Source organism: Bicyclus anynana, chromosome 24, assembly GCF_947172395.1.
Source record: "Bicyclus anynana chromosome 24, ilBicAnyn1.1, whole genome shotgun sequence".
Taxonomy (NCBI): Eukaryota; Metazoa; Arthropoda; class Insecta; order Lepidoptera; family Nymphalidae; genus Bicyclus; species Bicyclus anynana.
The window spans coordinates 1,903,668-1,918,767 of record NC_069106.1 but is presented as its reverse complement, the minus strand read 5'-3'; the positions used below and the strand labels follow the sequence as shown (position 1 = coordinate 1,918,767).

Here is a 15,100-nt window from a genome sequence, read left to right as displayed (position 1 = left end):
ATCCACACCCCTTTCGGTTTCTAAACGAAATCGTACCGGAACCCTAAATAGTTGGCAGTACGTCTTTGCCGGTAGGGTGGTAACTAGCCACAGCCGAAGCCTCCCACTAGTCAGACCTGGACCAATTGAGAAGTCCCCAATCTGGTTTGAGGATCTCCGTCTTGTAAATCCACCCCATATACTGCATCACAGAGGCTGTCTTCAAGTCTGGTAGTAAAACACAGAGTCGAGCATGTCAGCTTGCTTCAACTACTTGACTCTTTTCACAATAGAAGATGTTTCAGAAATTGTTCTTTGTGTATCAACTTGTATTTGTTTATCTCTTCTAAGACTGTTTGATCATAAGAGTTTAATATCATCATCCTAAACTTGCCCCTACTGAAGTAGTGTGGTGGGTCTAAGCTCCATATATTTGACGGCCTCCGTGGCGCAGTGGTTTGCGCGGTGGATTTACAAGACGGAGGTCCTGGGTTCGATCCCCGACTGGGCAGATTGAGATTTTCTTAATTTGTCCAGGTCTGGCTGGTGGGAGGCTTCGGCCGTAGCTAGTTACCACCCTACCGGCAAAGACGTACCGCCAAGCGATTTAGCGTTCCGGTACGATGCCGTGTAGAAACCGAAAGGGGTGTGGATTTTCATCCTCCTCCTAACAAGTTAGCCCGTTTCCATCTTAGACTGCATCATCACTTACCATCAGGTGAGATTGTAGTCAAGGGCTAACTTGTAAATAATAAAAAAAAAAAAAAAAATATAACTTCTTCTGTAAAACAAGAGGCCTGACTCTATACTGCCGTGCTAAGCGCAAAAGCTGTATCACAAAAAAAAACATTTATTTGATTTTTATGCCATCGGATAGCTTATGAAAATATGCATCTAATAATGAACTTATAGCGGTATTTTAGTTTTAAAATATAGAAAACGTCTGAAGAAAGTTTTTTCTTTCTCACCTTAAAACTACTTTTACATAACTTCAATTATCTTGAATCTTGAAGAAGAAGAAGAAGAATAGTCAGCTGTTAAAATAGTCTGATATTGAGACTCTAGTATAAATCTAAAGAAGTGCATTTGTCAAGTTGATAGGATATTTGAATAGTTGAAAATTCTGATATATTTTTATCTTAAGTGCCTTAGGAGGTGATAAGTTAAGGAAATATATTCTGAGGATGATATTTTATTAAGATTTGAAGATTTTTTTTATTACATTTGGAAAGAACAATAAATAATGAAATAAAAATAATAAATAGATAAAAAAAACAACATCTTAACATTCAAGTTAGTAGTTATCAATCAATCAATCAATCAATTTATTTATTTGCAGGTACATGCATTATATATACAGGTGGTCGGTAGATGTAGATGGTAAATGTATGTTAGAGAGACATATCATTAAATAAAGATATAGTGTCGACCAATAGCCATAGTGGAATCATAAATATTCTTGCATTTCCAACAATTATTATATTTCAATATTTTTTTTTAATTCTATGATGATTTAGCTTTTCAGTGCGGTCTCATCCGATGTTAAGTGACAATGCAGTCTAAGATGGAATTGGGCTAACTTGAATGAGTACAAGTTGATTCTACCAATACTTTTGACTGTAAACTTGATGACAACTTTTGGTAACCTCCTCCCAACTAGTATCAATAACTAGGTTATTGAATGTTGTTACTAACCAGCTGTTTTCTTTACTGTTGCTTAATTAATAGTTATACAACTCAACAGCCACATTATCTCGTTTCAACGCCCACAAATTTTTATTTCCTGGTAACTCAGTTAGCTACCAGAATCAAGAATTTTTATAAATAAAAACAGTTGATCACCTCATCAAGATGAAGCTACTCACGAAAAATTAACTTGATAGTAATCAATTGTAAAAAATGTTCTACAGATGAATACTGTTTACCAACAAAGAAATAAGAAATTAAGGTAGAAAACGCATGTCATTTCATAATTTATTTATTTTAAATCATGTATGGTTCAAATAAATCATCATCATGTATGTTTATAAAATGTTATATAAAATAAATTAACCATATGTAAATGTTCTTAACTTACTAATCAAATTAATTTTCATGAATTTAAGAACAAGTTAATTATAATTATTATTATTAGGTGTGAAATGACTAGTGATTTATACCCTCATTTTTAATTTGTTGGTAAACAGCACTCATCAAGAAAGGCTGTAGTATGGTATAAATATGTCAATAAGCAAATACATTATGTACTACATAATTGTTTACACATAATTATGACTAATTCTGCATTGATCAGTCTCTATGTATTTACCTTTTTGTATTACTGGGAAATATGATAAGCATTTAGTATGTTAGTAGGCTTAATATTGAGGAACTTCATTATGATATTAATAACAGGCCGCCTGACTGAATTTAAACCAGATCATTATGATTTAAAATATTTTAACAATACTTAGATATCTCTATAATTAATTGGACAGCAAGTTCTATATTATAATGGGTTTAATGTAATGTAATTTACAAATTTTAAAAAAAGGAGGTTATCAATTCAATGTGTATGTTTTTCTTTTATGTTTGTAACCTCATAACTTTGTCATTTCTTAACCAATATGTTAGTGGAGCTTTTGTTCACTGTGCTAGGACACACTAAAAACAGAAAAATAAAAAAAATTTCAACAAAAAAGTTTAACCTACTTCAAAAACACAAAAATAAACTTAAAAGCACAAAATAACACAGAATTCATAGTGATCAGAAGGTAGCACATTTGATCTTATTTTGCGCTTTTTAAATTTTTTTTGTGATTTTCAGTCAGTTGAATTTAAAAGATTTTATTTAATTAAATGATCGTACTTGAGAGACATTTTTAACCAAGAATCTATCCATACATTCATACAAACACTCTCATTTATAATAATAGTTACAATTCTGTTTGCCGGTTTGAAACTAGTCCAGGGCATGCTTTTTTTTCAATTGTGTGCATTTTAAGAAATTAAATATCATGTGTCTCAAATGGTGACAGGAAACATTATGAGGAAACCTGCATACCAGAGAATTTTCTTAATTATCTGTGTGTGAAGTCTGCCAATCCACATTGGGCCAACGTGGTGGACTATTAGACTATCTCCTCTCATTCTGAGAGGAGACTCAAGCTCAGGAGTGAGCCGAATATGGGTTGATAATGATGATAATGATAGTTAACCATATAAACTTTACTGCCAAACAAGAGACACAGGAATATAAGTTTATAGTAATTAATTTATGCTTAGATATTGTATTCAAGCCTTTCACCCTTGTATTCAAGCATAAGATACAAAAAATATATTATTCAAATTGGTCAAGTTTTTTTTTAGTTTTAGCATGACATACAAACAAGTTATTTTCAGTATTAAAAAAAAAAGAATAGTAAAATAGAACTGTTATGGATTGAATGTTTGCAATTTGTTTATATCCTTTTTTGTTTTTAAATTTAGACCATCTTTTGACAAGTTGAAAAGGTCAATGAATGTTTACATCAAAACAAGTTACGTGCACGGATGCCGAGTGCCGACCATTTTCGAAATTTGAATAAAGAATTCCCATTAACATAATGATTTGCTATACGAAAAATTTAAATTGCTAATGCTACGTACCCTCTCTGGCTTTCAAGTAGACAGTGTTGGCTACGATATTTTCTAATTCCATCAGTTCCAGGTTGACGGATTTTAATTTGAACTCTCCGGGAAGCTGCGACCCGCCGATGCGGCCTCTCTGCCGCCGTACGCGCGTTCCAGCGGCCCATCAATGTACAACGAGAAATCTCACACTGAACTCAACACTGCACACCATCGACTCTAACACTGGTTAATAAACACTAAACAAATAAAATGTCAGTATAAACAACTATAGTTACACGAAATAGTAGACGCACGAAACACAAGTTCACACAGAAGTTCACGATCTCTTTTGGGGCGTGTGACGAGTTCACAAAACTCGCATTTCAGTTCTAAAGCTTGGAAATGGGTTATAACGTCTGTATAATTTATATGAGCGGGATTATACGTACGCTTTATTTCAGTTATGAAATAAAGAACACGCCCCGAGATCGTAGTTATTGACGACGGGATGGCGATACGCTACAATGACGGATAACCAAGGACCACAAGACAAGTATGAACAGGGGGGGGACAGTTCCATACATTCAAAGCAATTTGTTGACTTATAGGCCATCTAGATCTCGTAGTGAAACAACTTTTCGACTAAGTAAGTAAAAATATCTCAACAGATGGCAGCAATTCCATCGCTAATCTTAGTGTGCCCACTATCAATATTTGCAACCATTTCGTAATATTTAATAATTTAAACGATAATGAAAAAAATAGTAACTCTGTAAAAATCTCATAGACCACTACATGAAATATATATTAAAATCGTTTTGCAAATCAAACTTCCTCATTTAATAAAATATGTGATGCATAAGTTAACATAGAGTGTTTGGTTAGTTTTTAAGTAACAAATGGCAACTACGCAACAATATTAAATAAATGGCTGAGATGATATGAAGTAATAACCTTTATATTATGTCCGGGAACAAAATATTTATAGTATGTGAGGAGGCAAAACATGGAGCAGTGGCGTTTTTCTTCCAAGCCATTTTCCAGTCCTTAATGCGTTTGATAGCAAATAATGTCTGCAAATTGGTTACGACTTCATATACTTTTCTATATTTATTGTGCAATTATTTTTTTAATAGAAATGTTTTCACTCCTCAGTTTTGTCCGATTGCCCGTGAATATCACATAAACAGTTTTTACAGTATGATCATGAATTAAATTGTGTTGGTTGCGATTGTAAGTTATTAGGTATAGAAAGTAAGCGTATATTAATTTCAACGTGGCCATGAACTGTCATCTGGTTCAGTGGTGTACATGGTCGAACGGATTATAACAATGTTACGTATAATTAGGAATAGTCATTCTACTAGAATAGGGTTCGAGCCCGGGTGGGGATTGGATTACTTCACAATATATATTTTTTTAGTTTTTTTATTTGTTTTTTGTTTTTCTCAATTCGTTTTTTTAAATATTTTTTGTGTTTTATTAAACCTCGATTAAAAATCCCCATTTAAATTAAATTGCCGCTGTTTTAGTAGTACCTATAAGTTTACTCCAAACCGCAGTTGGCGCTTCAATTTAAGCCACCGAAAATCTGCAAGAGGGCTCTCTTTTCCCATATACTTATTATACTCTTTGAGTATGAAGTAAATAGTACGGTCTACGGTACGACGTATTCCATGCGGAATACGGTACGGTAATCCGTACTGTACGGTACTCTACGGTTCCGGTTGCTAGATTTGAGTTTTAAATTCTACCATTTATTTTACAATATTTATTATTTTTATTCGTACACTTTCATAATGCATTATAATTACATTTTATAATATAAAATAAAAAGCTGAAATAAAATTTAGACCAAATAAAACTTATAAACATTTAATATTTTTTTTAAACCAACGCTAACAATTTTTAAGACCATAATGCAGAATTTTCAGTTGTTTACTATTTTTTAACCGACTTCCAAAAAGGAGGAGGTTCTACGTTCGGCTGTATGTATGTTTTTTTTTTTTTTTTATGTATGTCCAGCGATAATTCCGACAATTATGGACCGATTTTGAAAATTCTTTTTTGTTTTGTAGGGTTTACTTCCAGGGTGGTACCATTTTTTTCATGTCAGGATCTGATGATGGCATCCTGGAGAAATTGAGGGGAACTTTCGAAAGTTGTAGAGACGGCTAGTACGTTTGTTAGTGTTTCCATAAGGTATTTTAAACCACTACAATTTTATGAAGGTTTGGAGTTGGTCTGATGATGGAGCCGAAACACAGACGATGGAACTCGTCAAGGATTTACAGCAGTCGCCTTTTGTTTGGGCTTGATTAATTTGTATTGATGAGTACTTTCCACCTATATGGGTTGTGACTGTATTAAGGGTCTGGTGATGAAGACGAGGGACAGTGAAGAGAACTCCTCGACGGTTCACAGTAGCTACCTTGTGTTTGGACTTGATAAATTTGTATTGATGAGAACTTTCCACCTAGATGGATTGCGAATGTATTAAGGGTTTGGTGATGAAGACGAAGCACAGTGAAGAGAACTCCTCGACGGCTCACAGTAGCTACCTTGTGTTTGGACTTGATAATTTTGTATTTATAAGAACTTTCCACTTAGATAGGTTGTGACTGTACACACGCAGTGGGTATGCTAACACTAAAAATAAAAAAATAAAAATTTTATTAAAAAAAATTCAACCGACTTTCAACTCAAAAAATAACTTTAACTAAAAAGCAAAAAATAACATCCTACCTATGTGCTACCTACTGATCAGTTTGAAGGCGGTGCCAAGCCAGTGTCGTTTTAATTAAAGCTGTTTCTGGAATAATCACAGAAATTTAGTTTAAACGTATTTAATTCACTGGCTTGGCACCGCCTTCAAACTGATCAGTAGGTAGCACATAGGTAGGATGTTATTTTTTGCTTTTTAGTTAAAGTTATTTTTTGAGTTGAAAGTCAGTTGAATTTTTTTTAATAAAATTTTTTAAATGTTACCTTTCTCTATTTTCCGTTGAAAAAATAAAATACTCGTGAAATAATTATTTCTATACATCAATTAGTTCTCAAGATAGACTTATAATTTTAAAGTGAGCGCGGGGCGACAGACCGCGTTTAATGTGCGTGACGTCATCGTACGACACTTGCACGGCCCGTTTAGACAATTTCATACTTCTGGCTTACCTATTGACGAACTAATGGTTAGAATTGAAAAACAAACAAAAGTTGAAATTTGGCTGGAAGGTAGTTAACAATTAGTATACGTTGGTTGTGAAAAGATTTTGCGATAGTGCCGGATTAAGGTGGTCTAAAGGCTTCCGCAAATTTGGATGACAGTCCTTCATTTACCATGCTACAAACTTGAAAAATCAAGATCAAAATCGAAATCAAAATCATTTATTGACAGAATGCGATAATGTACAGTTGTTCAATGGGTGTGGCTTTATCACAATCTGCCTAATAGGCGTGCAAGAGTTAAATTAAACAAATAAAAAAAATACTGATAATAATCAAATGAAATAATGTCGAAATTGTTACATTTCTTTATAAATCAAATCAAATCAAAAATAATTTATTTCAAGTTTACAAGCACTTTTGACACGTCAGTTGACTATTTGTAAAGACTCTACCACCGGTTCGGAAGGCAGGTTCTGCTGAGAAGATACCGGCAAGAAACTCAACAGTTGCTCTTTTGAAAAAGTCATACAGTATTATAATTTACAATTGATAACAATTACAATTTCTTATAGTTTTATTTCCTGTGTTAAGGTGGAAGCTGATCCAATGGCCTCCAAGCGCTTTTATATAAAAACATTTATCCTTCAGAAATTCGTCAATCTATACTAATATTATAAAGCTGAAGAGTTTGTTTGTTTGTTTGATTGAACGCGCTAATCTCAGGAACTACTGGTCCGATTTGAAAAATTCTTTCAGTGTTAGATAGCCCATTTATCGAGGAAGGCTATAGGCTATATAATATCCCCATATTCCTACGGGAACGGAAACCACGCGGGTGAAACCGCACGACGTCAGCTAGTCGTGTAATATCTACCCCTTATTGAATACAATGTGCTACAAGTTGCGTGATACATTATCTCGTTCCGATGCTTAGAAATTTTTATTTCCTGGTAACTCAGTCAGCTACCAGAATCAAAAATTTTCGAAAATAAAAAAGTTGATCGTCTCATCTTGAAGCTACTCATGGAAAATTAACATGACACTTGTAAATAATGTTCTATGAATCCCGGACTATTACTTACTTGCCGCAACTAGGTAAACCAATTTGCCTGATGAAAAACTAAATTTCTCACAAACGAAATCGCGGAAGTCTGCTAATTTTTAATAATAGCTCAAAGTCAGACAGTTGGTAATGTTCCAAATTCATTTTCAATCATCATCATCTGATTTGGCGATGATGAACATCTGGTGATGTTCATCATCGCCTTCGGTTCTTTGTAGAGTCAAACATTATTACCCTAAGTTAATTTGCTCGCTAAGCTTTTCTTCCCTCCCATCTCATAAAAAAAGCTACCACTTACATGTGTATATATTTGCTGGCAAGGAAAGAGCTGTCAATTTAATGTCATACATCAACAGTTGTACCAACATCATAACTATTTCCGTTTAGAAATTTAATCCGTTTTCTATTAGTAAAATTATAAATAATTATAAAAATATAGTGATATTTTTAATTCTTTAGATAGTTTAGGTAATTTCAAAAGCATGACGGGCAATAAAAAAAGAGAGAATATTTTACCTACACGACTGAAGTAAAACATCTGTAACTCTGGCTATGTTCCTTGCTCTGCCTGTTCCTGTCAACGTCCGTTCAGTCCTATTATTTGTTCATTGAGTCTTTCACACTTTTCCGCATTCGTCAGCATACTCCCCGTCAAGTCTCACTTCACTTCAAGGGAAATGAGTAAAATTATTAGTAATCTGTCATGCATAACAGCTGACGTTTGACAGTGACTTTGAAGTTTGACAGTTTAAACTTTAATAATTTGGTTAGAATTTTGAATTTTTTATTTTGAACACGTTTTGTGACTACAAATCATCACATGGATTTATTTTGGCTAAAGGGTAGGAAGTGTCCAAATTCAAACAGTCTTTTCCAAAAAAATACTTATTGAATGAAATGAGAAGAACTGGCGAATACTAAAGATGTCTTCTAAAACAAGTCCATGTCAAATATGCGGCTGCACCGGCTTGAATCTTGTTGATGGGTTCTATTACTGTGTTGAATGTGGTACCCAAGATACAAATGTGAGGGAAACTATTGTAGAGTCCACTATGCTGGGAGACGGCGTACTAGCGTTTGTTGAAACTAAGAAGATCACCACAGTACTGCAGGATTCTATTCAGAGTATGATCCATTTTGTTATAACTTTATTTTTTTAGTGTGTGGATTTTCATCCTTCAACTAAGAAGTTAGCCCGCTTTCATCTTAGTTTGCATCATCACTTACCAACAGGTGAGATTGTAGTAGTAGAAACAAATTCGTTCCTGTAGGAAAGAGGCAAAGATAACGTAACATCTGTTTCCATTCCAAATTTCAGCCAAATCGCTTCAGTAGCCGCAGTGTAAAGGAGGAACAAACATACACACTTACACACAAACTAAAAAAAAAAAGTTATTAAGAGGGATGAGATCTACTTTTATATTCTGTTTCATATTTTTTTTTGAAATGTGATAAAATTTTAGTTTTTAAATATTATGTTTGCGACAGTACGAGCCATAACGCTGTACGATGGTATATATTTGACTTCACTATAACAAATCCCTTACAAACGGTGCTTGTAAACTGAGCCTACTTGAAATAAATGAATTATGAATTTAGAATATTTTTAATTTTGAATATTCCTGTTCTAGTCCAACTAGACAGTAAAGACTGTGTTAGGAGTGGTTATGACAATAGTCCAGTGGGAATTGAACCCATAACATAGTGTTTAGACCAGTCTCTTACCATTGAACTATTGAGGCTTTAAAGAGAGGAGCATCTTTGTTGATCGTTCATACCAAGAAAAAGACAGGATTCATGAAGTTAACAGTTAACTTTATTTCAGTGAGTGGCGAATGGCACAAATGGCACGCTTACAACTTTATTTTGGCCAATTTGACGGATGAACTTATAGCTCTGGGTGCTAAACCTACAGTCAAACTAAAAGTACTATGGATATGGGTGCGATATATCAAGAAATTCCAGAAAAAGGATGAACCAAAGTATGTTTTCTTTCTATTTAGGGTTCTGTGTTGAAGAAGGAATTTTTAATTTTTTATATGTATAGTGTAATTCAAAATAAATTAATACTCTAATTCAAAAAGTTCATGCACACCACTAGCGGTTTATTCCACATAAAAACTTGTATTTTGACACACAAGGAAATCAAAATTTATAGAGTACTTGCATATCCAGGCATTATTTTAATGGTTTAAAGCTGTGCACAGAAAAAACAGTAGGTATGAGACGAATATCTTTGCATTCCATGGTTTCACAGTGCAGGTGCCGGGTCCATCGCATGGTAGAAAGAAAAACACCAAGCAAAGTCCAAGACTTGTGACTACTGGATGTAGGGTTAAGGAATTCCTTGACAATCGATCAACACTCCCCTTCTCTGCTCGTGTTGTTCTCCCTACCTATCCGAATTTGGTAAGATCCTATTAGAGCAGCTTTGGATACTCGTTCTAATATAGAACTAGCTGCACTTCTAGAGAGGCCAAGGTCAAAAAAAAGTTTTTGACGTATGTAGCAGTAACTTTAGTCAGCTGTAGTTTGTAAAGCCAATGTTTTATATTTCAGGGCCACACAATTTACATTTAACAACATAGATGATGAAGATACACAAAAACTAAGTAATGATAGTACAAATAAAGAAAACATTGACCAGTGTGATATGAAAGAAGACAAAAAAGAGCAGGGGCGTGAAGAACAATTTGACATTAATACTATTACAAAAGGAATGTTACTATCAATACTCTATGTAGCATTAAATTTGGACAAAAGTCACATACAGTTGGGACATCTATTCCAATTCATAAGAGAGGGGCGTTTAAGTGTTTACAATTGTTCAAAGTTTGTACCGAAAGAATTATCTGCCAAGTTAATACCAAATTGGTATAACTTTAACCTTTGTTCCAATGAAAGTACTAATAGATCAATTCGTGCATATGCTATGACACTGTTTAAAAGGTTACAATTAGGTGTGCCTTTAGTCCCTGATTTAAATAAAATCATAGATAATTTTATACAAGAACTGTGCCTCCCAAATGATTTCAAAGATTTAGTCTTATCCTTAATTGATTTGCTGCCCTGTACATTTTTAGAAATGGATAAAATTTCAATGAAATACTACATTTATACACCAGATTATGAGACAGAGTGTATGTCTTATATCTTGTTAGCTCTTAAACTGTGCTTTGGGCTAGACTGCGACTATGAAGTTAGATTATCTGATGCAGTAGACAAAATAAATACTGAAAGAGATTATTTAAAATCTTATAAACTTGGTATGTATGCGGAGCCCACAGATAGATTGTTTTCCTTTCACGAGTGGTACATGTTTATGCAGTTTCGGAAAATAATATTGAGTAAGTATTACTTGCCTATGGCTCAAAAGTACAATTTACCTGTTAATGATAGTGTATTTATGGAGCATGTTAAAGAAAGGAAGACACGAAAAATAAAATTAAGCGATAACGTAGCTATGGATATTATAAATAAAATACATACAGATGAAGTTTTTGTTATACCTAAGGAAAAATTCCCAGTTACTTTTACACCTATGACTACTTATACGGAAGTTATATCAGAATACATTATAGATCCAGAATTAAAATTACGTTTATGTGAAGACTTTAGTCAATATTCACTTAAATATGTTATTAATGATTTGAAATTTCCAACATCTATTAGTTCCGAATGTTTAATTAAAGGTGTTAGTGAAACAAACAAAACCATAAATACTCATATAATTGGCACATTACATTCGATAGTAGGAGATACTCCTATATTTATGGTAAGGAATTGTGAAAATCAAAATTGGCTTAAAACTAAGCCGCCCAAACCTAAACACGTCACTAATATAAACGATGCTAGGAGTGATAATAGCTATGATTTTGGCAGTGACTACATATCGGATATCGAAAGTAAATCAGACAATGAAGAATGTACAAAAAGCGATTCAGATGATGAAAATCATGATATCATTGAAGAAGAAGATGAGGAACTATCCATATTTCATGATGATTTTAAAAAGTTACTAATACAAGAAGATGATAAAAATGATGTATCGAATGATTGTCTCGAAACAAATGAAATCGACACGTCAGGATTTCACAGTTTCAATTTATATGATAGTAAAATGGATGTTCATGATGATTCTACTCAAATTTCTTCTCCAGAAATAGTCTCACTTCCAGAAAATTTTGATAAAGAAAAAGCTATACAGGAACTAATAAACATTGCTAGTAAGAAATATAAAATAAGTTTACCCAAAGAAAAACGTGAACCCAAACAAATAAGAAAAAGAAATTCGCGAAAATCGTTTGAAAATTGCGAAACTGGAGTAAGTGAACCAAAAAAACCTAAAATAAGGGATAGATGTTGTAACTATGGCGAGTCACGTAAATTTACTGCAGAACTAGTCAATGAGTATTACGAAAATGTAAATAATGATGTGTTGCTAAAAATTTCAGAACAAGTCAGATCAGTTATTGAAATGGCTGAAAATCGAGAAGAATTTAACATCACAAGTGGTTCACACACAGAAATACATGCACAGGATGTGGAAAACAGTCGTATAGGAGTTATAGATGATTCACTTCATATTAATGGAAATAATGATCACATAGAAGGATTGTCAGTTGATCAAAATGCCTCTGTCCGAGACGGTAGCGTCCAAGATGTCACAGAGGATGATACAAACAATGATTTCGAAGGAGAAAATATTGAAGATTTATTACCAAAAACCAATCCGAAATTCGATCCGAAAACACACAATGTTAATCAATTATTTGTAAATGTTAACGACGAACTAGATTTACATAATATCGATGATATTGATATTGACGATTCAGATTTAAATAAGTTAATTGATGAGAAAATTGCAGATTTCGCAAATCATGATGGAAATGTTGTACAAGATACAGATAATGTAATACAAGATACAGATAATGATTTACAAAGTGAAAACTCTAGTTCAAGTGATGACGAAGATAATGTACCTCTTAAATACGTTAAAAAGCAAGATGAAAAGGTAGAATATCTAGTACAAAATGAAGAAATTAATGAATACAAGTATTGGATGAGACATTATAAAGCCAAAGCGTTCGCGGCTAGTAACATAATGACGGTAAAGTTTCAGAATGAGGTTATGTTGAACTGCCCAAAAAGTTTTGTTTCTGTTTTTAATGAGTGTGCTTCAATAGTGGACTGTCCGCCATATTTTCTTTATAGATGCTTACAGAAATTAGAACAAAGGCTAATGACTTATACAAGGACTACAAAATAGATTAATTAATCAAAGTTTATGCATTTTTATTTTGAGCTTGCGTTATTTGCTTTACGCCTATTGTGCGTTTTGTAAATATTTTATATCTATTGTATGTTAAAGCCGTGATAGCCCAGTGGATGTGACCTCTGCCTCCGATTCCGGAGGGTGTCGGTTCTCCGGTCTGGGGCATGCACCTCCAACTTTTCAGTCGTGTACATTTTAAGAAATTAAATATCACGTGTCTCAAACGGTGAAGGAAAAACATCGTGAACCTGCATACCAGAGAATTTTCTTAATTATCTGCGTGTGTGAAGTCTGCGTCTGGGCCAGCGTGGTGGACTATCAGCCCAACCCCTCTCATTCTGAGAAGAGACTCGAGCTCAACACTAAGCCGAATATGGGTTGGTAACGATGACTTATTAGTATAGTAATGCAGAGAGATAAATTACTAGCGGACGCCCGCAACTTCGTCCGCGTGAAATTCAGTTTTAAAAACTGGCCTCTGTGGCGCAGTGGATTTACAAGATGTAGGTCCTGGGTTCCGGCTGTGCCGATTGAGGTTTTGTTAATTGATCCAGGTCTGGGTGGTGGGAGGCTTCGGCCTTAACTAGTTACCACCCTACCAACAAAGAGATTTAGCGTTCCAGTACGATGTCGTTTAGAAACCAAAAGGGGCGTGGATTTCATCCTACTATTAACATGTTCCGCTTCCATCTTCCACCTTAGATTGCATCATCACTTACCATCAGGTGAGATTGTATTGTAGTCAAGCCGTTTTATGAATAATGATACCCAAGGAGTCAACATTATAACAAATTCTATATACTTACTCCTTTCGTGCAATTTTTTTTAGGTTTCTTACGAAAAAACAGTTGTCATTGTCAATTTTTGATTTAATTTGAAATTGGTCGTCAGATTTCACATTCTAATATCATAAGTGCTACTTTAAATCAATTTTCTTATTACAAAAATGAATAAAATGCTTGCAAAGAATGTCTACCAGCTATTACGGGGACGGAGTTCTGTTCCCAAGTTCCATGTCCCCATACGAAACTGGGCTCAAGTTGGTATGCATATTTCAACGCCTCCCAGAGTCAAATGTTCCTACGGGGTAAGGCACTATTCTACTAATCTATAGTTCTATACCCACAGAATAATAAAGATCCAGAATCCGACAAGCAGCGTGGTGAAACCGGTGAAACCCATAAAAAAACCCGTCACGCGCAAAGAATATATAGGAACTCCCATGATTGATGGGTACTCCAAGGAGATCACACGTCTCCTTGACATCTGTATAAACAAACATTTTTCATAATTCGTATTTCAAAATTTAACACTAACATCATCATCATCATATCAGCCGATGGACGTCCACTGCAGGACATAGGCCTTTTGTAGAGACTTCCAAACATCACGATACTGAGCCACCTGCATCCAACGAATCTCTGCGACTCGCTTGATGTCGTCCCACCTGGTGGGAGGTCGGCCAACAATGCGCTTACTAGTCGCCATTCCAGCACTTTGGGACCCCAACGTCCATCGGCTTTTCGTACTATGTGCCCCGCGCATAGCCACTTCAGCTTCGCTGTATTAATGAGTATATTATGCCATAATGACGTACTTTCCTTTCCAGGAAATGCTCCTGCACATAGCGTTTATGTATACAGTCTGGTTTACGCCGCTCGCCTACCTTCTGACTCAACTAAAGGTGTGGCGGCGAGAGTATATTGAGAACTAATAAAATTTGAATAATAATTAATAAAATATATAAGATATAGATATGTGAGGATGCTTTCTGTGTATCTATTATTTTATTTACTTTATTATATGTAAGTTAAACACCATCTACCTTTGTTCGCTATAATCTATTGCAGGAAATAGTAGTCTGTGACGGATATGACGTCGCTCGATCTCGTGTTGGTTCGTGTCACGCTAGGTGGCGTGACTTGTTTCCGTAAAGAGTAGGGAGTTAGAGAGGGGCAGTATGCTCGTGGAGTTCGAACTGTCCACATTTCTTGTTGTGTAATTCTTTATGGGTTACTTGAGAT

The 15,100-nt window shown here is 34.5% G+C and overlaps 2 protein-coding genes across 4 annotated transcripts in view; one reads left to right on the top strand and one right to left on the bottom strand.

Annotated features, from left to right (window-relative positions):
* Positions 1–4,124, bottom strand: part of LOC112044013 (G protein-coupled receptor kinase 2) — a 71,382-nt gene extending 67,258 nt beyond the window's left edge. For both annotated transcript variants that reach the window (XM_052889071.1, XM_024079731.2), the window contains exon 1: positions 3,607–4,124. In XM_052889071.1, coding sequence (XP_052745031.1) covers positions 3,607–3,658 — 52 coding nt within the window. In that variant the 5' untranslated portion in view covers positions 3,659–4,124. The remainder of the gene's footprint in view (positions 1–3,606) is intronic.
* A 4,422-nt stretch (positions 4,125–8,546) lies between these two features.
* On the top strand, positions 8,547–13,085 carry LOC112043996 (TATA box-binding protein-associated factor RNA polymerase I subunit B). Of its 2 annotated transcripts, XM_052888913.1 has the most exons (4): positions 8,547–8,926; positions 9,627–9,783; positions 10,361–11,148; positions 11,684–11,898. In XM_052888913.1, exons 1-4 carry the CDS (start codon positions 8,725–8,727, stop codon positions 11,821–11,823), a joined length of 1,287 nt encoding a protein of 428 aa, XP_052744873.1. In that variant the 5' UTR covers positions 8,547–8,724; the 3' UTR covers positions 11,824–11,898. The 2 variants fall into 2 exon arrangements, with proteins under 2 accessions (XP_052744873.1, XP_023935478.1); XM_024079710.2 differs by having other exon boundaries at positions 8,556–8,926; positions 10,361–13,085.
* The last annotated feature ends 2,015 nt before the right edge of the window (positions 13,086–15,100 follow it).

Excerpts from the sequence above, each read along its gene's own strand:
- LOC112043996 (XM_024079710.2), top strand. The coding sequence starts at position 8,725 with ATGTCTTCTAAAACAAGTCCATGTCAAATATGCGGCTGCACCGGCTTG. Across the intron at positions 8,927-9,626 it reads ACTGCAGGATTCTATTCAGA|TGAGTGGCGAATGGCACAAA; the intron begins GTATGATCCATT and ends ACTTTATTTCAG. Across the intron at positions 9,784-10,360 it reads CAGAAAAAGGATGAACCAAA|GGCCACACAATTTACATTTA; the intron begins GTATGTTTTCTT and ends TTTATATTTCAG.